General features: G+C 42.1%; 1 protein-coding gene across 4 annotated transcripts in view; it reads left to right on the top strand.

The window, feature by feature from the left end:
- SASH1 (SAM and SH3 domain containing 1) overlaps positions 1 to 21384 on the top strand; it is a 266274-nt gene that overhangs the window by 62007 nt on the left and 182883 nt on the right. Inside the window, exon 1 of one of the 4 annotated variants that reach the window (XM_060114660.1) lies at positions 6368 to 6496. The exons of 2 other annotated variants lie outside the window; for them this stretch is intronic. In XM_060114660.1, coding sequence (XP_059970643.1) covers positions 6368 to 6496 — 129 coding nt within the window. Of the gene's footprint in view, positions 1 to 6367; positions 6497 to 21384 lie in introns of those variants that run through there. One more of the 4 variants, XM_060114656.1, reaches the window with a different exon arrangement.

Genomic DNA, 21384 nt, shown 5'->3' with positions numbered 1-21384 from the left:
AGACTGTCCTTGCATAATTTGGAAATATTTAACATAACCTTTCGTCTCTTATTAACACATTCCTTTTTTTTTTTTTCTTACACTCTCCTAAGCTAAAAGATAAATAGCAGGGAATATGATTCTAAAGACCATTCCCTCTCCATGCTTCCTTTTTTTCTCCTTTTCAGTGTCAGGTAGCCCTCAGAGAATCTCACAGCTCTCCACAGGGGACACTGCTCCTATGTTAATTCAGAAGTTATTTCATGGTGAGTTGAAGTCTTTGGGTCCTTTGCCTTAAACATTGTGAATTCAATGTTGGTACCCCACTCAGAGTCTTTTGCTTCTTGTCTATAATGTGTATTACTGAATAGTTCAGAATCCTTGTATTTCAGAATTACAAATGACTTTAAAAATTACCTAGTCTGACCCAACTGTGCAAGATGAAATATCGGTCACATCGTTTTATGCCTGATGGAATAATTCCCAGGCAGAAACGTGGTGTTTACATAGCATCAGCACAGAGGAAAACCTAACTGGCTAAGCTAGTAACCTGGCTTATCAGAGTAGAAGAAGAGATTTCAGAGAAAAGTATTTATAGCCCTGAATCATCATTTTGTTTATTTACCTTCTCTCCCTAGCCTGTTTGGGCCGTCTTCACTTGGTTTTAATTTTTCTTTAGTTTGCTCTTAGCTCTTTTCTCAGTCTCTCTTACCAAATACTCCATGATGAAAAGGCTTTTAAACAGGTAATGCTTTAGCAGGGGTTTGGCTCACTTTTAAGGCAGTTGTGGAAAAAATGTGTTTGGGATTGTCAAGGGGAAAATGTTTTGGCATTTCAGTCTTTGCTTGAAGTTAGTCCCCCCCCACTCCGAGGCATTATGGAATGCCCCACGTTAGAGTGCCAGAGAGGATTGCTGACCATAGGCAAAAATTAAATGTGTTTATCTGTTTTCATTGCTCAATTTCAGAATGCAGTATGGTTAAAAAAAAAATTGGACTATTTATAATCTTTTGGATTTAATCTCTGCTTTTTCTTTTCACATCTTTATTGGAGTATAATTGCTTTACAGTGTTGTGTTAGTTTCTGCTGTACAACAAAGTGAGTCAGCTATATGTGTACATATATCCCCCATTCCCTCCCTCTTGCGTCTCCCTCCCACCCTCCCTATCCCACCCCTCTAGGTGGTCACAAAGCACCAAGCTGATCTCCCTGTGCTATGCGGCTGCTTCCCACTAGCTATCTATTTTACGTTTGGTAGTGTATATATGTCCATGCCACTCTCTCACTTCGTCCCGGCTTACCCTTCCCCCACTGTGTCCTCAAGTCTCTTCTCTATTAATCTCTGCTTAATCTCACATTTTTTTCTGTAGAAAATGTGTTGTCTTTAAAAAATAACAAGTGTTTGAATGAAACTGTTCCTAAAATATGTACTATTCTTATGGATAATACACTTTATTGCAATAAATACATTTAATATTTTATCATCTGCCCTTAAAAGCCAAATGTCTCTGAACATCTGATTTGGGGATCTCCATTCACATATCTCATGATGGTTTCTTTTACCAGTTAATTTTAAAAAGCAATCCGCTGGTTTAGTTTTTCAACATATTATATTTTACAACTTCATCTTCCCTTGGCAATGTGTTCCTTTTCCTTATTCTCACATTCCCATAGTTTCAAGTGGCTCTCAAATTTGAGCAGATTTCACAATTGCCTGGAGAGCTTGTTAAAATACAGGTCACTGGTCCCATCCTCAGAGTGTCTGACTCTGCAGGCTTGGAGGCTGGGGCCGGAAATTTGCATTTCCAACAAATTAGGTAATGCTAATGCTTCTGTTCTTGAGTCCACACTTTGAGAAGCACTGATCTAGATAAAATATTGTAAAAGATGGAGCTAGTATGGACTAAGGTGGTAGTGGAGACGGAGAGAAGTGGATGAACTTGACACATATTTAGGAAGTAGGATCCACGGGGCTTGTCCATGGTTAGATGGGAGTGATGGTGAGGTGTGGGAAGGATTCAAGCATGTCTCTGGGGTTGGTAGCTTGAACCAACGGATGGATGTAACAGAGTACTGAAATGGGAAGTGAGCGGGTGGGAGGGTTGGATTGTAGTGAGAAGTCATAAATTCTATTTAAAGTTTAAATAAAATATTTTTAAAACATCAAACACAGTGCCTGACATAGAGTTGATTTTCAATAAATAACATCGATATTACTGTTATTACTACCTTTACTTCCAAACTGAGTAGCCCTTGTGACTCTACCTTGCCAGAGGTAACCTCCCAGCCCTTCCACTCAGCAGCCACATTCCAGGGCTAGGAATTACTCCTTTATGTGATCCAAGAGACAGGTATGAACAGGGAGATTTTATAGATATCACCTCATGGTGTGAATGAATAGGGGGAGGGAAAGGGGGGATAAGTTCTAATTCATAGAGAATTACTGCCTGCATTTTCACACACAACCTCATAGCAACTGTATTAAGTAGATGAATTATCCCACTTTACAGATGAGATAAATAACTTGCCCAATGTCTTATAGAAACCTGAGTGAAAATTCAAACTGGGCTCTGTCCTGAACCCATTATATTTGTGTTACTGCCAAACTCTACCTTTACTGCCAGGCAATAGATTTTTTTACTTTTCTTATGTCAAAATGATGTCCTAAGTAGACTGCAGGCAACACCCTGCAGCTTCTAGACTAGTGGCTTTTAAACTTGTAATCCTGCTACATAGTAAGAAACAATTTTTTACAAAGCAATCTAGTATTTGCATTTATATGTGTATGTGTGTATGTATGTACTTACGTGTTGCATGCATATATGTGCAGCTGTATGACTGACACTAATTTTCCAAGAAGTAACACTTATTGAGATAGGTGCATTTCCAATATTTACTTTCATTGACTGCATTCTGATAGTTCATTGCAATAAATGTTGATCAGAACCCACAGAATTGATTTCGTTCAACTTTTGGGTCTCTACTAGGTGTCTAGAAAATTCTCTTCTAGATCCCTTTCTGTCCTTGGAATTCACTTACCAACATCATAACAATTCCACAGAGCTGGATGAGGGAGAGCCCTGATGGAAAGAGAAAAGGAGAGAGCAGAATTCCTATGTGTATACTTCCCCTATACATGTCTTTAATGGCACATCTACACTTGCCCACCTTACAGAGCTTTGTGGGAATCAAATAAATTACAACGTAGATGAAAGAACTTTTAAAGGTAATCAAGTCATCTGACTTTGATTCTGCTCAATGTAGCTGTGTTCACTTGGAGTGATCATTCAAGTTCTTCAGAGCCCATTTCTTCATCCTAAAAATGAGGGATTTGATCCAGATCACCTTCAAGGCTCTGTCCGGCCCTCATGGGATATAATTCTATTATAAAAAGCTCTTTGTAGGGCTTCCTTGGTGGCGCAGTGGTTGAGAGTCCGCCTGCCGATGTAGGGGATACGGGTTCGTGCCCCGGTCCAGGAAGATCCCACATGCTGCGGAGCGGCTGGGCCCGTGAGCCATGGCCACTGAGCCTGTGCGTCCGGAGCCTGTGCTCCGAAACGGGAGAGGCCACAGCGGTGAGAGGCCCGCGTACTGCAAAAAAAAAAAAAAAAAAAAAAAAAAAAAGAAAGCTCTTTGTAAATAGTACCCTATGGGACTCTGAAATAGTTTGATGATGATTGTGATGTTGCTAATTATTCTTTATATTTTGTTAAAAAGCCCCTGAAGGCATTTTTGGAAGATTGACATTAACCAAAGGAGAAAAGACTCAATTTGGGAGAAGTAATCAGACTCATTTTGAGTAGAAGCATCATGAAGCTGATAAGCGAAAAGTTTCAGCTTCATTTTTCAGGTGGTCAAAAAAATTATTATGTACTACAAGTAGAAAAATGCTCAAAATTTCATATTTATGTACAGACATCAAAGTTGTAGGTACCAACATTCCCCCTCAAATGTATTACTTATTTTCTTATCCATTTATTAGGGAATGCCAGAACAAGGAGCTTAAATATCTAGGGTAGCTTGATTCTCCAAGTACCAAAATGCTGGCTAAGATTTAGTTATACTGATATGTGTGTTTGCATTGTTGCAAAATGGTACCTATCTTTAGATGACTCTGAAATATAATATCTCCTCTGAGGAGGTACACGGCAATTAGTGTGGCCTTGCCTCCTCTAGGATGGGAAAACTGCAGCACAGAAAAGTTAAATGCTTTGCCCTCAGGTGATCTGATGAGCCTAGAAGAAAGACTCACGAGTGGTGCTGGAGAGTCCTGCCCCGACCATCCTGCTTATTTGGCTTCATGGTCAGTCCCTTGCCAGAAGGTGTTGATTGCAGAAAACTAGCCGCCCCCGTAGAAGCAGCACTGTCCTTTGTATTTTCTTCTTCCTTTTTTTCCCTTAATATTCATTTATTTATTTAGATTGCACTGGGTCTTAGTTGTGGTGGCATGCAGACTTCTTAGTTGCAGCATGCATGCAGGATCTAGTTCCCCTACCAGGGATCGAACCCCGGTCCCCTGCATTGGGAGCGCAGAGTCTTACCCACTGGACCACCTGGGAAGTCCCTCCTTTGTATTTTCTTGAATTGAGTAAGGTACCACATGGCTAATACATTGAAATTCTTAAGTATACATAAAATCAACTCAATGGTTATTTTACCTTTTCCTATCATTTACTTATTTTCATGTCTTTATAGATGTAATAATAATAGTAATAATAATAAAGCCCAACAATGCTTTAATGAATTTATTTGGATTCCCAGCATCTTAGAACACACACCTGATCTAACTCCAGCATCAGCCCAGGGAAAAGCACCAGGCCTGGTCATATTGACTCTGCACCCAGCACTCCACTTCAACACAATGCCTCCTTACTATCAAGAGGAAACTTTTGCATTCTTTTTCTTTGTCATCGGGGATTATGCGTATAAATTTAATTATGTTTGAAAACATTTTTTTTTTCAATTTTGAACTTTCCTCTAAGAGCTATTCATCCTTTGGATCCCGTAATTAATGCTTTAGGAGGGGAACTTCAAGGGACGTGATCTTGTACCCCTCCTTTCATGTGGGTTCAGAAGGAAAAAACAACAACAGCCAGAGCCCTCTAAAACAAGCAAGGGCTCTCTCCCTGGGGCACCTCACCTGGGTTTTTGTACCACTCAGTCCTTTAATTTAGGGGCAATTCATTGTAGTTTCTGAACTGTTTCACAAAGTGATCAATCACCAGATCCGCTGTGACGTGGACTGTCATCTCCCAGGGAGAATTCTGAGTGGAGAAATGCATCTACAGAACTATTTCCCTCATAAAATAAATCCGTCATGGATCTTGTCCTTAGAAAAACACACACGGGGTCCCAGGTGTGTTGGCTTAATGGCTACAACCATAACATTTCCTTTTGAAAAAGGCCCTTCCCTATGCCCTTACTGTAAAGGAACCATTAAAACCCAAAGCGCGTTCCCCCTAAATAGCTGCCACCCCTAGCAATGCATGGCATTGTGGGCGCCCAGGAACCAAAATGTCCCCCCTTGTAATAAACACGATACAAACAATGGCTCGTGCCCAAGCTTTCACACTTGTTTTTCTGAGTCTTGGCTGCCAGACGCAGAGCTGTAATTCCTGAGGTCGCTTGACCTCAGGAGAGGGCGAGGTGTGCGGGGTAATTACACTACTTGGGAACTCCTTCGGCAGGAGCAGCTTAAAGATTAACTTTCTCGAGTTTCTGTGACCAAAGCTGTTCCAGTGAAGAGCGTGATTGGAAACTTGTGCAGGCGGGGGACAGCAGCGCGGCCGCTCTTTCAACAGGCGATTTGTTCTCCTGTCTGTGGCTCATTTCCATGCAAAGAGCCTGACATCAGAGCACCTTTTGTTGCTAAACGCTTTCTTTAGCATCAAGGGGAGAGAGTCATGTGGAGCTGGAAGAGCTCATTTTGAAGAGGGGGGGGCCCGGGAAGTACCCTCCAAGTTCCAGAGGCGCCGCGGTCACCCCGCGGGGCCCTGCCCAGACTTGCTGGAAGAAATGAGTCTCGTGCCTAGTTAGTCGGTCCCCGTCACAGGACGAGACGCCTTTGCAGCAGGTTGCATTGCTTCTGGGCTGCCAGAATTCCCCGCCGGAAAACTCGGTGGTGCGAACTTTGCCTCCTGCTACCGGGTTGCCGAGCCGCGCCGAGCCGAGTCGGGCTGGGAAAGTTTGTGGACCTGTCAGCCGCGCGGCCCGTCGCCACCGAGAGCCGAGGTGCGGGCGCCTGTCGGGGGCCCCCGCCGGGTCGGAGGCCGGGGCCGCGGGGGATGCGGCGCGGAGGCGCGGCTCGGTGGTGACGCGGCGGGCGGGGACCGGCGCCGGGGACCGGGCGCGCACGTCTGCGGGGCCAGGGCGCCCCGGGGACCCGGCCATGGAGGAGGACGCGGGAGCCGCCGGCGCGGCGCCCGAGCCCGAAGCCGAGCCCGCGCCGGAGCCTGAGGCGGGCGCTGGTCTGTCCGAGGCGTTCTCCCGGCTCTGGACCGACGTGATGGGCATCCTGGTGAGTTACCTGGAGAAACGGAGACGCGGGGAGGGCGGGTCGCGGGACCCGGGAGCAGGCAGCCCCCCGGCGCCCCGGCGCTCCCTTCGCGCTCGCAGACTCGACAAGCTCACCCGTCGGGATCGTCCTTCTCCGGCTCTAGCTCTTAGGGGGTTAAATACACACGGTTTAGGATTTCAAACCCTAATTAAAAAGATAACCAGCCACAGATCACATCAAAGATATATTTTTTAAACAATCGGGTATGATATTCCACCGTTTAATCTGGGACACCTGCTGAGAAGTTGGTGTGGAAAAGACAGAGTCCTTCAAAGAATAGATGTAAATAAATACTGTTTGGCTGATGTGCTTTCACTGTCGGATTTGGGAAGAGGCTGATGTTACTGATGTTTATCTCTTCACCATGTGTTGTCTGACCAGGAGAGGAAAACAATTATCTCCTTACTCAGAACCGCAGAAAGTTTACTTTGTTTGCACTTTTTCAGCTTGTAGAATTACAGGATATTTGTTATGTGTTTGGGACTAAAAACAATAAGACTTATTTTTCTAAATCTGTATTGTCATGCATTTTGAAATGTCCAGTAACTAAACCCGCCCATGGATTTGGCATAATTTCTGAAAAATAGTTTTTAGGCATGGAGGTTGAAGCTTTAACTTGTTCAGGGTTCAGTGCCTTGAGGAATTAGTAGATATGCTTTGGTGGAGCTGTAGGTAGGCAGGTAGACTGGAATCAGATGGGTGGGGTTCTTACAGTCAGACATCTTACTCCACACATTAAAAAGTCAATTTCAATGGAAAGATTCGGAATTGGGAGTTGTGTAGATCATTGGAAGAGGCTCTAGATTTACTTGGAGTTTTTTTTTTTTTTTAAATAGGAGGAGGTGTAGTTTATAGAAAACTCTTCTTTGGTAATGATGAAATCATTTGTAGCACAGTCATTAAGCTTTTGGACTTTGGAGTGAGTTAGCCTGGATTCAAATCCCAGCCCTCCCATTGACTGACTGCATGATCTTGGCCAAGGTACCCAACTCCACTGACTTTCTATTTTATTACCTGAGAAGTGAAGCAAAGATTTGCTTCTTAGGTTTTCTGAGATTTAGCTAAGCTGATATATAGCTAGTGCTCCATACTGATACATAGTAGGTGCTTAATAAAGAATAGCTCTCTTTCTATTTTTTTTTCTTGCAAATGATCTTGTGTCTCAACTTTCCAGACATCCTAAAGTCCCAGTTATTCTATTTTCAGGTGTCCTTTGGTATTTATGATTATTCCTGTACAGAGAGCCAGGGAAGGTTGGTCAAAGATTTCTATCTGCTCGTCTCACTCTCCGATATTTTATTTTAATTAATTTATTTTTTGAAAGCAGATTTATTCAGGGAGATACCCACTCCATAGACAGAGTGTGGGCCATCTCAGAATGACTCCAACGTTAAAAAAATATATATTAAAAAATTTTAAGTTAACTCTTTTTGCATTTTCTGAACATTACTGTTGAATATGGGCCTTCAGTGAAATTCCAGAAAACCCGATGAACATATATAAAAGTTGTGGTGATAGATTGTTTTTTAAGTTTATCAAGCAGGAAGCTAATCTTGTTATTCCTTGCTTAGGTCTCACTCTATAAAATTTCAGGCACTGAGAAAATTGGCTTGATGACATCACATTGCATCCCTTACTAGGGTGTGGGCTGGGGAGGGAAGGGTTAGAGATGCTCCCTTGAACTGAAGTGTGGGCTCAGGGTCGTTTGGGGGCTGGGGTGGCATGGACCACTTTCTGAAGATTTGCTTTCCCTTCCCTGGCAGATTCCAGCTCTGTTGGGTCAGTTGTAGCAGAGTGTTCTTTGGCTGAGTTAGAAGATGGGGTGGGGCTCAAGAAGCCCAAACCTGTTATTCAAAAGGCAGATGCAGGAGAAAAGAAAATACGTGCTTCTTACAGAGCTAATAGTTTGGTGTGAGGCTAAAAGACGGTAAAGATTGTCCCAAACAGGTAGTGTTCACCTGTGTTTTCCCATCTTTTATAAGGTCTTATTTTGCTTTAAGTCTTGGGCATCAAGATTGTTCCTTAGTGAAAAAGCAGACACAGAAGACGTAGATTACCTGCTGTCCTTTGTACGTGCCTGTAAGAAGTCACCAGGGGAAAAGGATCTTTATTCTGCTTTTAGAAAGCTGCCATCCAAGTGTTTATAAGAAACTATATCTTCGGAAGAATGTATCAAGACACGAAACTGACAGCTGACTTTCTCTGTTCTTACGGAGATAAAAGACACAATTTCCTTCATTTTGTATTTAACATATGGCATTTTGCAATCATCTATCAGCCTAGACAGGTTGAAGTGACTTGATCCCTGGCACATATACATTGTTAGTGGCAATGTCAGACTGCACCCCAGTTCTCTGACCTCCACCAGTCAGGAGCCTGATGCCGTGATGCTCCATAGTTAACTATCCCAGATCCACTTGGTAGAAATGTAATGACATCCAGTCATTTTAGGCAAATGCTGTTTGAAAGATTAGGAGAGTAGAGGTAGTAGGGGAATTATACATCCAGATATCATACTTAGCAGATTTCAGGCACAGTTGCTACTTTATTTTTTAGATTCTTCTTAGTGTAAAAATGTAAACTTCAAAGCTTATTAGGTGAAAACTTTTTTTAAATGAATGAGCACAGCTCCTCTTTCCCGAAGGTGCAGTACAGCGAGAAGCCCTCTGGCATCCCTACCCCCTTGGATTTTGTTGGTTCTAACCCAGGGAGGGGGGGAGAGTGTTGCCCCAGAGGCATTGATCTCGGTAAATACAGGATGGTTGTTTGAGTTCATTGGGACACATTTTACATTTAAATTAATGCAGTCCTGCCCATTTCAGCACCAATCAGTTGCTTTTATATAATTGCTAACAAAACGCTTATTTAGAGAAGTGATAGTATAATTTGTGGCATGAAAATGTTTGAGTGTGTTGGAATGAATAAAATGCTAACAAGTGAATATGTAAATAGAGAGTTAAGAGAAAATGAGTTTACAAAACCACTATGGATACTGGGTGCTGAGAATATGCTTTTATTGAGTGAAAAAGGAAAAAAGTATGTACTCTTAAATGCAGGAGCCACTCCAAAATACAGTTCTGTAAAGACTCATGCCCCGGCTATAACGGGGCGCATTTATGAAGACTTTAATAAATTCTGCTTATGCCAAAGCTACCACTTGGACAGTTGCGTCATGCATACTTTTCCTGGCACTTCCACTGAAAATGTAGTGGCAAATTGAGAAATGTTTGTAAACCCTGAGCAATTAAACCGTGGCCTTCTTGCGAAATACGCTATTCTGTTGTCTAACTTGGCAACGTGTGGTCTGCCTGGGTTTTCAAAGCCTGTCACCTTTCACGATGACATGCTTAGACTTCTGTTGAGAAGTGCAGAACAAGTTAGAATCCTATGGGATTCTACTCTTTTATCTTTACTCCCTGGTTGCAGACAAAGCATTCCTTTTTCTTTTTTGGGGTGGGGGAGAGTAGTTTTTTTTTTTTAAGAGTAGGAATTGCTGAGGTTATCAGATGAGGTAGATCATGTTTTCAGCCCCAGGTATCCATTCGGTAACTTGTGATGGTTCATAAATTTTTCCTCCAGAATTCGAGGACTTCTTAAATGCAGAATCAGGCCTTTAAAGCTACTTGTTCTCACTGGGAAGGGAAAGGAAGGGAGTTAGTAAGTGACTATTGTTTGCAGGATCCTGCAAGATGCACCTCCCCCAAACCTTACATTTCCCTGCTATGTTCCTACAATTTACACCCATTTCCTAGCAATGCCTGGAAAATATCCATTGTGTAGACAAACTCTACATGGAGGACCTTCCCCTACTCTTAATTCCTATTCAAGCTACAGAAAAGAATGTAGTAGGTTTATCTGTTAAGTTTATCTTTAGGTTAAGTTATCAGCTAGGTTCATTCTGTTTAAGTTTATCAGCTAGGTTCATTCTGTCTTGCTGTTTACTGAAGTCTTCTTCCTTAAAAGACCCTCCTTTTGCTCTGTATTTTTGGGCAAAGTGTAGGGGAGGGGAGGTGTCAGTGAGATCCCTAGAGGGCTTTTAAAATGCAAACTCCTTTGTACAGACCAGTGTGTAATTTACATATTCTCTGGGTGGTGTCTTAAGCCCTTCAGCTAATGACTTAATTTTTTAGGTCTTTGGAATCTGAGAGTCAGCCCCAGTTTCCAATATTCTAACTTCATCTTGACGTCTTGTCCCTGGTAGCTGGCTGAAAGCCTATGGCTTTTATATAAATAGAGAGATTGCAGGGTGATGTAGCGGAAGACACTGACTGAAGAGACCTCAACTCCCTCATTTAGAGAGGAGGGATGGAAGGGCTTGAGGCAGGAGCGTAGGGACCAGAACTCAGACCTCCTGATTTTCATTTCTTTGCCAAAGTTAAGTCTTACAGTTCTGGCTGGGGTCCTTAATTTGCTGTCAAAAGAGGCTCTGGGACTTTCCTGGCTGTCCAGTGGTTAAGACGCTATGCTCACAATGCAAGGGGCACAGGTTTGGTCGTTGGGGAAGTAAGATACCGCATGCCCTAAGGCGCAGCCAAAAAAAAAAAGAGGCCTCTGCATTAAAGCGACTGTTCATGCTCTCCGTCTTCCCACATCCTGCTTTCATTGGCCGCTCTCTAGCTTGTAATGCTTCCCTCTTCCACCTGGCTTGTTCTGCATCCTTGTTCACCATCGTTGACTCTCAACTTCCAATGATAGAATGCAGCAACGTGGGGAGGGGAAGGCAGTGCTCACAAGGGCTGAGTCCTGGTGTTGTGCGGGGCCCTTCCCAAACTTACCTTAATTGGTCCTCTCACTGTGCCCCGTGAGCATTATTGTCCCCATTTTACAGTGGAGAGGTAAACGTGCATGTCCTGAATCACCCAGACAGTAAACAGGAGCTGGGATTTGGGTCATGTGTTATTTCCTGGAAATTAACTCCTAGTTGCAGTTTTCTAGTTCATTCTTTCACATCTCTATCGAGACATCTATTGACTGTCAATCTTTTTTGCTTGAGCTATTGAGCTAAGTACTAGCCGCACATGCCCCTGACTTCCAGAAAGACAGTAGTTCTGTAGGAGAAACAGCATCCCCTGTCCCTCCCGTAAATACCCAGTCCTGCGGTGTAGTGTGCAGATCGCCCCAAAGAGCACAGAGTTGGGGAGGGTTGGCGGTGGTGCTGGTGCAGGAAGTCCAGTCCCAGAAATGCCTTTCAGTTTGAGCCCTGGCAGTGAGTAGGCTTTACCTGAGAGGTGTTTCCCAGTGAGGGATAAGGAGGAAAGGAGAGAGGAAGGGCCTTCTGGACAGAGCCAAGGGAAAGAAAGATAGGAGAGCAGAGAGCACTGAGGTGGGTGCCAGGTCCTGAGTGCTGAAGTAGCTGCAATCATACTGTAGGCTTCAGTGAGAAGCCATTGCAGAATTTTAAACTGACATGTGTCATGATCACTTTTTAGAAAAGTGACTTTTGGGGGTGATGAGTTGGTGATGAATTTGGAAGAAGACTACTTACTTCAGTGATCCAGGCAAGAGAAGATGAGAGCTTGGATTAAATGTTTATGAAACATACCAGTTTATCTATCACCTGGCTTCTGTTAGTCCCCATATTTTACTCTATAAGGAGTCAAGGACTGCTCATGGTAATTTACTTTTGATAAATTCTTTTACGCTCAAGAGTAGGCTGGGTTAATGCAAGAGATTTTTAGGCATGTTGTAGTGTTGTGATTTTTTTTTTCATTCTAAGGAAGTATCTATCTTGACACATCTATGTGTACACATACCTACTTACCTGCCTCTCTATACTGGAGTAAATGATTTGGTTCCTTAAAGAGGGGAGTTATTATTTATAACAATATACACACAGTGCTATAGCTAAATGATGTTTAATACCATCTTTTAAAAGCTAATTTTAGAGACTTCCCTGGTGGTGCAGTGGTTAAGAATCTGCCTTCCAATGCAGGGGACGTGGGTTTGATCCTTGGTTGAGGAACTAAGATCCCACATGCCGCGCCGGACAACTAAGCCCACGCGCTGGAAAGATACCACATGCCACAACTAAGACCCGTTGCAGACAAAAATTAAAAAAAAAAAAAGCTAATTCTAGAGAACAGTGAAATAGAGGGAAATATTCAGTTGGGCATATTGATCCATAAGCATATCTGTAGCTCAGTTTTATAAAGGACATAAGAGGAAAACCTGTAACTAGCAGTTTACTTAATGTATTCTTTTTAAGAGTACTTTATGCTTCAGACTTAACCATCATAATCCCACTGTGATATATGATGTGCTTGCCCATGGTTTACACACATTCTTTTCTTAGGGTAGAAATAAAATTGATCTCAAAATAATGAATTTAGATGGATAGAGGCTAAGACTAAGAATTAACTGTACCATTTAATACCAGTGAGTATAGACTAAGACTAAAAGAATTAACCAAACCTTCCGACTAATTTTGAGATAAAATGTATTTTTATGATGACCCGGATTTGTCATTTCTCAGATGGTATGCTCATTTATTTATTAATTTAATTTGGTAATGAGACCTGAGAATTTGTAGGTCTGTTCCTCATTAGCTTTGCTCCTAGGCAGCTGTCTAGTGTCCCACCCTTTGTTCCATAAGATGTTTCACTGGGTAGCATTAATTCTTTATGAGTTGAGATGCCTCATAGAGATAACCTAGTTTGAATTTTTTCTTGCTTGTCAAGCCCTGTAAATAGAGACGACTCTGGCATGGAGATTGGAGACCCAGGCCTTAGAGTATCTTAGAGACTTGGAAGACAAAACCTTGATAATAAGATAGTTTTTCCTCTCTGTGATCCCTAATTTTTTCTTTTCTGAAGAGATCTCCTATTGTCTTTCACCTTTCTAAGCTGATTGGTAAAAACGTGAATACGTTTGAGTTTATAATGATTCCTCTGTAGACTTTTGTTCCATGTGTCCATAGAGGTACTTTGCGGCTCTCTTTGGTGTCTGTGACGTAGATTTGATTCATGGTTTATTTTGTTGCTTCATCCATTGTTTGTTTGGTTTTACAGCAAGTAGTGAGTGAGGAAGGTCCAGTGTGTCTACACATCACTCTGTGCCTGGTTGTGGCTGTGGCTTCATTTTCTGTCCTGGCATGCAGAATTAAAAGTGGAATTACAAGGGAAAGAAAAAGAAATGCATATAATTGTAATTTTAACTAAAAGTATCATTGAAGGGCAGAATTAAAAAATTTTAGTATGTATCCTGAGCCCTAGTTACTTTAAAAATTTATCCTAGTTAATTTGGGGGACTTGAGTACTTTTGCCTAAGACTTGCTGTCAACCGATACATTTTTCACACTACAGCTAAAAAATGTTTTTATGCTTTTTTGGGCACTCTTAAAAATAGAGTGTTTCAATATTAAGTTATTTGTTATAAAGAAGAAAGGAATATTCTAGTTTAAGAATAAGTATCTTCGCTATAGGCTTACATCCATTTTCAGAGGATTTTAAAGGCCACACTTAAAGATAAACCATTCACAATTTTACAGATGTCCTTGTTTTGGATATGCACAGGGTTAAAAAAATTTTTTTTTAAACAAAGCAATGAGATACCCCTACACACCTGTAACAATGGCCAAAATCTGGAACACTGACAACACCAAATGCTGAAGAGGATGTGGAGCAACAGGAACTCTTGTTTATTGCTGGTGAGAATGAAAAATGGTACAGCCACTTTGGAAGACAGTTTGGCATTTTCTTACAAAACTAAGCCATATTTTTACCGTCCAGTCCAGCAATTGCACTCCTTGGTATTTGCCCACAGAAGGTGAAAACTTATGTCTACACAAAAACCTGAACACAGCTGTTTATAGCAGCTTTATTCATAATTGCCAAAACGTGGAAGCAACCAAGAGTTCCTTCAGGAGATGAATGGATAAATAAAGTGTGGTGGAAATTTTTTGTGTGTGTGTGGTATGCGGGCCTCTCACTGTTGTGGCCTCTCCCGTTGCAGAGCACAGGCTCCGGACGCGCAGGCTCAGCGGCCATGGCTCACGGGCCTAGGCGCTCCGCGGCATGTGGGAGCCTCCCAGACCGGGGCACGAACCCGTGTCCCCTGCATCGGCAGGCGGACTCTCAACCACTGCGCCACCAGGGAAGCCCATGTGTGGTGGAATATTATTTAGTGCTAAAAAGAAATGAACCATCAAGCCATCAAAAGATGTGGAAGAACCCTAAATGTGTATTACTAAGTGAAAGAAGCCCACCTGAAAAGTCTTTTATTCTGACTCTATGACATTTTGGAAAAGGCAAAACTGTGGATACAGTGAAAAGATCAGGGTTTGGAGGGAGGGAGGGATAAATAGGTGTTGGAGGGAGGGAGGGGTGAATAGGTGGAGCACAGAGGATTTTTATAATGATGGATAGATAGATGTACAACACCAAGAGTGAACCGTAATGCAAACTTTGCATTTGGGGTGATTATGATGTGACACTGTATGTTCATCAGCTGTAACAAAGGTTCCACTCTAATGAGTATGATGGGTTTATTTCAACACCACCAAGCAATTCTCAAATGCTCAGCGGACACTGACGGAGTTTCCCACAAATTTAATTCATGTCTGACACTATCTACTAGTGTCAGATCCCACAGGTTAGGGGCTCAGTCCCAAAGACTGTCCCTATTTCAGTTGCCAATCGCAAGTCCAGATTGTTATTTGTGCTTCTGAATGACTGGCTATAAATTGGAGGTTCCTGCATCCCCCCTGGTGTTCCATTAATTTGCTAGATCAGCTCACAGAACTCAGGAAACCAATTTGCTTGTTAGATTAACCAGTTTACTTACTAGATGACTGGTTTGTTATGAAGGGATATAACTCAGGAACAGCCAGATGGAAGAGTTGCTTAGGGTGAGGTAGGTGGGAAGGGGCGAGGAGCTTCCATCCTCTCTGGGGCACCACCCTCCCTGAATCTTCACGTGTTCACCAATCCAGAAGCTCTCTAAACTCTGTCCTTTTAGGTTTGTATGGAGGCTTCATTATGTAGGCATGCTTGATTACATCATTGGCCTTTGGTAACTGAACTCAGTCTCCAGCCCCTCTTCCCTTCAAGGAGGTTGGGGGGTAAGGGTGGGGTGAGACTGAAAGTTCTTACCCTCTAATTACTTGGTCTTGCTGGTGACCAGCTCCATCCTGAGGCTATCTAGGAGCCCCAGCCTAGGTGTCTCATTGGCATAAACCCAGATGTGCTCTGAAGGGATTCCTAATGAGTGACAAAAGATGCTCCTGTCACTCCAAATTCCAAGGGTTGGACCCCTGTACCAGGGCTGGGAAGAAGACCAAGTATCTGTCTCCCGTAAGTCACAATGTGACAGTGGGGGATATTGATAATGTTTGAGGGTAGGAGATATATTGAAAATCTCTGTACGTTCCCTTCAACTTTGCTGTCAGTCTTAAGCTGCTAAAAAAATGAAGTCTTAATAAGAAAATAATAATTAAATTTTTTTGTTGTTTTAATCGAGAAGGGTAACAGAATGAGAACATTTAAAAACAAAAAAATTGATTAAACACCTCTTAGAAAACTGAAAGGTTATTTTGTGAGGGAGTTAAGAGCAAAGGAAGCAGTTCAGAGTGGCTTCAAGTCCTGGCTTCAGCATTTAGTGGACCTGTGACCTGGGTGAGTTCCTTAACCCTTCTATGTCTTGGTTTCCTCATCAGTAAAATGAGGATGATAGCCACTCACATCATTGGGTCTGGTAAGATTAATTAAATCACTAGAACTGTGCATGGCATATGGTAAGCAGATCATAAATGTTCGTTATTATTAGCTATTAACGGTTAAATCTCCTTTGGTTGGAATATGAATTAATTTCCTTTCATTCTCATCTTCAGATGGAGTGATGATCTGATTCCACATGTTCAATTTAGGATTGATATTAACTATTGATTTAATGTATGTCACATGTCCTTTTTAGAATACACAATTTAAAAACAAATGCATAAATCGCTTCAAAGTATTAACCTTCAGGTTTCATGTTAGGAAACAGGTGTTAAAAATGACCTGTATACTCAAGAGAGAAAATGTATGAAACTTGTGAATAGGCAGGGTTTTCTGGAGGCAAGAAGGTATTTGTAATGAAAACATATTTTCTGTTTAAATGGTGTCCAGATTGCTATTTTCAGTTCTCTTGTGACTAAGTAGTGCAATAATATGAGATCTTTTTAATAGTTGACTTCTTAGAAACATGTACAATATTGAAAGTATCCACTTAACTAATGATTTTATTTTTTGAATGCTGGGCTCATGTAGATGTGCTAAATCTACTTTCATTATCTTGAACTCTTTTGTGAAATATTTTCCCAGGGTTTTATTGAATTAACTGATGTTTTTGTCAGGGTTGCTAAACATTCATTCTGTATTTTTGCATCTTAATTAGAAATCTTCCGTCTCCAATCAAGAAGTTATAAAAGCGTCATACAGTAGTGTCCCCACCAGAGCCCAAAGCAACCTGCAAACACATGTCAGTGTGAACGTGATAGAAAATGGGATTGCTTGTGGTTTGAGAAAGATTATTATTTATTATTATTATGCAGTATGCCACTTATATACATTTTAATTTGGGGGTAACTTCACTATGCATCTATAGAAAACATGAAGGAATTTGAAACTTTGGGAAAGTCTGTAAAGACGAACATTGGATGCTGGAGAGATAAGACATTTCATTTTTAGAGCATATTTTATCATGAAATACAGTTTTATTGAAAACGTTCCACAGAAGTGTAGGCTTAGGACATAGCCTACTGGGGAAAGGTCATTAATGCCTCTGGAGCATTTTGCTTCTAGTTATGTAACATGTGGTGCCCAGGTGGTGACTTAATGAAAGGCCCCTCATAACACTGGTGCATGGTAGTGATTTGCCCTGATTAGGATATTATGAAACTGAGGCTATGCGATGAGCGTTAAAGTAAAGAGGTGTCAAATGATTCATAAAAGGTACATGAAAGATACACTGAAATCCACGTGATGTAACTTTAGCACTAGCAGAGAACTATGTACTGTTTCAACAGACCAGACTGTCAGCTGGTAACCTCCACATTCTATATCAAAGCACTCTTCTGCTTGTCACATCACTGAAAGACTGCACATTCCAGAGCTTGTGTCTTTAGAAAGCGGGGTATCTTCCATGGTGGAAGAGTTTCCATAGAAACCGGAGGGGAGGCAGGTACAACTAATACACTCCTTAGACATCGAGAGATTTTCAGCAGGTCACATCCCTTACTCTCAAGAAGTTCTGCTCTAGAGATTAGATGATAATACTTACATTGGCATATAATTCCTTACATTTCATGGTGCGTCCTTTACATGCATCAACTGGTTTAATGCCCTTATAGCTACCAGAAACCCAACCTTGTTGGCAGCCACAGTTCTCTAGCCTGGTGAGTAATCTAGGGTTCCTGGTTTCCTTGTCAAACACACTGACATTTCATTGCCCATATTTCATTACCCGTAATTCAACAATCTCTGGTTGATTCTGGCTTCTGTAAATTCTAGCCTTCTAAGTTTTCATCTATTTTATCTGTGAAATAGAGGTGAAACATTGAAGTTATATCTTTGCAAGTATTTTCAAATGCTCCTCCAAAGTAGACCCAGACCCAGCTGGATGTGGGCTCTGCTATTTTTTGAGCAGAGTTTGGGGGTGAAGCCAGAAAGCGATCCCTAGTCTGGATTTTCCCATTTTCTACCCAAGCTGCCTGGTCCCTGGGGTCTTGGATGCTATAGGGTGGGTCAGTGTGGCAAACACTCAAGACTTTGCAGGCTCACCTCTTCCAAGGAGGCAGAGAGAAGCACAAACGTTTGGTGTCTCGTTGTTACCAGCTTGCCACAAATTCTAGAAAAGCCAGACTTTTGTTCTCATGACTTCCAGTTCTTCTACTGTGGAAAACAGGAAGGCCCACTTTCACAACGCTGGGAAAAGCAGACTCTACTATTGTCAGCCAAAAAGTTTTGCAAGCTGCAAGAATTTGGTTTTATGACACTAGGTTTACATTTTATTTTTAAATCAAGATGTTTAAAAAGACACGCAAACCTTTCATTTGTATACCTGTGGACTTACTTGCAGACAAGTTTAAGGGTGTTCTGTTTCAAGTCCTTACATATAAAGAAGAAAATCTGGGACAAGAGTTGCTCAAGGGCGCTAGGTTACAGATGGTTTCAAAGGATCAGCCAAAGACCAAGTGAACAAGCCAAAGCAAGACTGGTTTAAATTCCTGAATTTGCTAGTTAGGTCAAGATAAATAAGTACTGAATTATGCAGTGTAGTTGGCAGCAGGGACTGATGAAGCTCCAAAAGTTGTTTTGGTAGAAAAATGACTTAACAAAATGAATGAGGGCTGGGGGGAGTGACACACTACCTTCTGGTGTCCCCTGAAGATCTAAATCAAAACAAGTTTTATTAGTGCAGAGAAAAGCATGCTGGTGTTGCTGCAGTGCCTTGGATGTGACGATAGTCACAGCTGTACAACTAGGGATAAAGCCAACATTCTGAAGTATCTGTTAAAACTAAAGGCGATCACCTTTTTTTTCTTAATTTTTAAGTCACTACTTCTTAGACCATTAGCAGTCAACTAATTGGTTCTTTGGCTTATGGTTTTCTAACGCTTTGTGTATCTATTGTCCTTGATGGGACTTTTATTTAAAAAATATAAGCATATATTCTTTGTGGCAATGTAGGGAGAGTGTGCAGGATAGAATCAAAATTTTTTTTCTGCAAACTAAAGGAACTTAGAAATTCAGTTGTCAGATGATTCTTTGGAGGACTTCTTTATTGATTCCTTTGCAGCTCTACATTCCATGCTTCCTTGAAGCTTCAGAACTCGGTGGATAGAACAAGGAACATTCTACAGTTTGCTACCCAGTCACCCATTGTAGTTATTCTTTTTCTCAAGGAATTTGGAGTTATATTTTTGTGCAGTAGTTGCAATATTCTTTGAAATGTGACTGCCATCAAGACTTGTTTATAAAGCCATTTTAGCAAAGATGCTATGGGGCAGAAAGAGAAGAGTAATAATAAAAATAGTATTGTTGGCAGCTGATATTGACTGATCATATACTATGTGCTAAACACTGTACTAAGCTCTTTCCATGCATTATCTCATTTCATTGTCCCTATAACCCTGTGAGGTAGTGGTATGGGTTAAACTGTAGCCCCCCAAAGAAGATGTGTCAAAGCCTTTTTTAAAAATTAACTAATTAATTAATTCGTTTGTGCTGGGTCTTAGTTGTTGCAGGCGGTCTCCTTGGTTGTGGCTCGCCAGCTCTGTAGTTGCTGTACCTGGGCTCCCCAGTTGTGGCATGTGAACTCTTAGTTGTGGCATACATGTGGGAACTAGTTCCCTCACCAGGGATCGAACCTGGGCCCCCTGCATTGCGAGCTTGGAGTCTTATCCACTGCGCCACCAGGGAAGTCCCTTAAAGTCTTAACCCTCAGTCTTAATCTCAGAGAGCAGCCCTATTTGGAAATAGGATCTTTGTAGATGTAATCAAGTTAAGATGAGGTTGTTAGAGTGGCCCCTAATCCAGAGTGGAAATTTGGACACAGACACAGGCAGACACAGAAGGAAGACGATGTGAAGACACATATAGACAGAGAGAACTATATGAACATGGAGGATTAGAGTGATGCATCTGTTAAGCCATGGAATGCCAAAGATTGCTGGCAAACCACCACAAGCTAGGAAGAGGCACGGAAGGATTCCCCTACAGGTTGCAGAGGAAGCATGGCCCTGCTGAAATCTTGATTTTGGACTTCTAGCCTCTAGAACTGTGAGACAATGCATTTCTGTTTCAAGTCACCCCAGTTTTTGGTACTTTGGAATACAGCAGTCCTAGAAAACCGATATAGATGGACGCTTTGCTATCTTCTTTCTGCAGGGGAGCAGCTGTTGGGAAAAGGAGCAAGGTATAAAGAAAGCAGAACTTTTTCCAGGAAAGTTTTAGTCCTTTGCACGGACCAATACCTTGACCAGGAGGAGAAGGAAAATTGACAAGATAGGTAAACAGTGAGCCTCAGAAAGAACCTGACCAGGGCAGCACAGACTCCTGTGCAACAAATGCTCACTGGCTTTGGGTGGTTCCGCCAGGCATGAGGAAGACGGACTCCTCTATTCCTCTCCCAAGTGCTAGGGGGTAACAAGAGGGACAGAGGTAGAGGGAAGTGTTTCCTTCGTGATGGTCCAGCATTTCTCATCTGATGAGCTGAGGAATGAAGTGGACTCGGGAAATTGCATTGTATCCCATCTTCTCACCCAAATAAGCCCTCCGGCAAGTGCCCACAGCTTTTCCCTCTTCTGCTCACCATTATTATTACTGTTTCTCTCTCTCTGTATTATATCTATCGATAAAGAGAGAGAGAGAAAGAGATGCAAGTGAGGGGAGGATGGGCGGGGGTGATAAGGAAATGGAGACTTAACAGTGCCTTACATCTTTGTTGTGAAGTGATAAATTGAACTAGTCCTCCGAAGAGGACAGCACTTCCTCGTTGCTGTCCCCACCCCCATCTCAACCACTACCCAGAAGAGAAGTTGGGAGAGCGTCCGGAGACCAAACAGATGTCCCATTGCTGCTAGATTTCTTGAACTGATTTCTAGGGTGGGGAAAATAAGCTGGGGGTGGGAGGAGGGTCAGAGAATCTGGCAAAGGGCTTTGGGGGTGGGGCTACATGGCCCCCAAGGAATGTTGGTGGTGATGCCTGTAAATGTCAGGCTGTACTCTTTCACCTTTGGGCCACCCTTTGAATCTTCTGCCCTCAGTCCTTCAAATCCAGTAAGAGGGAGATGAATCGTGGTATTCCATAAGGACTGTATTAGGAAAGGGGGTTTCTAGATGAAAACATTAACCTCTGCTTGAGGCTTCTCC

The sequence above is a fragment of the Mesoplodon densirostris genome, chromosome 12 (genome assembly GCF_025265405.1).
Source record: "Mesoplodon densirostris isolate mMesDen1 chromosome 12, mMesDen1 primary haplotype, whole genome shotgun sequence".
Classification (NCBI taxonomy): Eukaryota; Metazoa; Chordata; class Mammalia; order Artiodactyla; family Ziphiidae; genus Mesoplodon; species Mesoplodon densirostris.
This window is presented reverse-complemented; position numbering and strand designations above follow the sequence as displayed.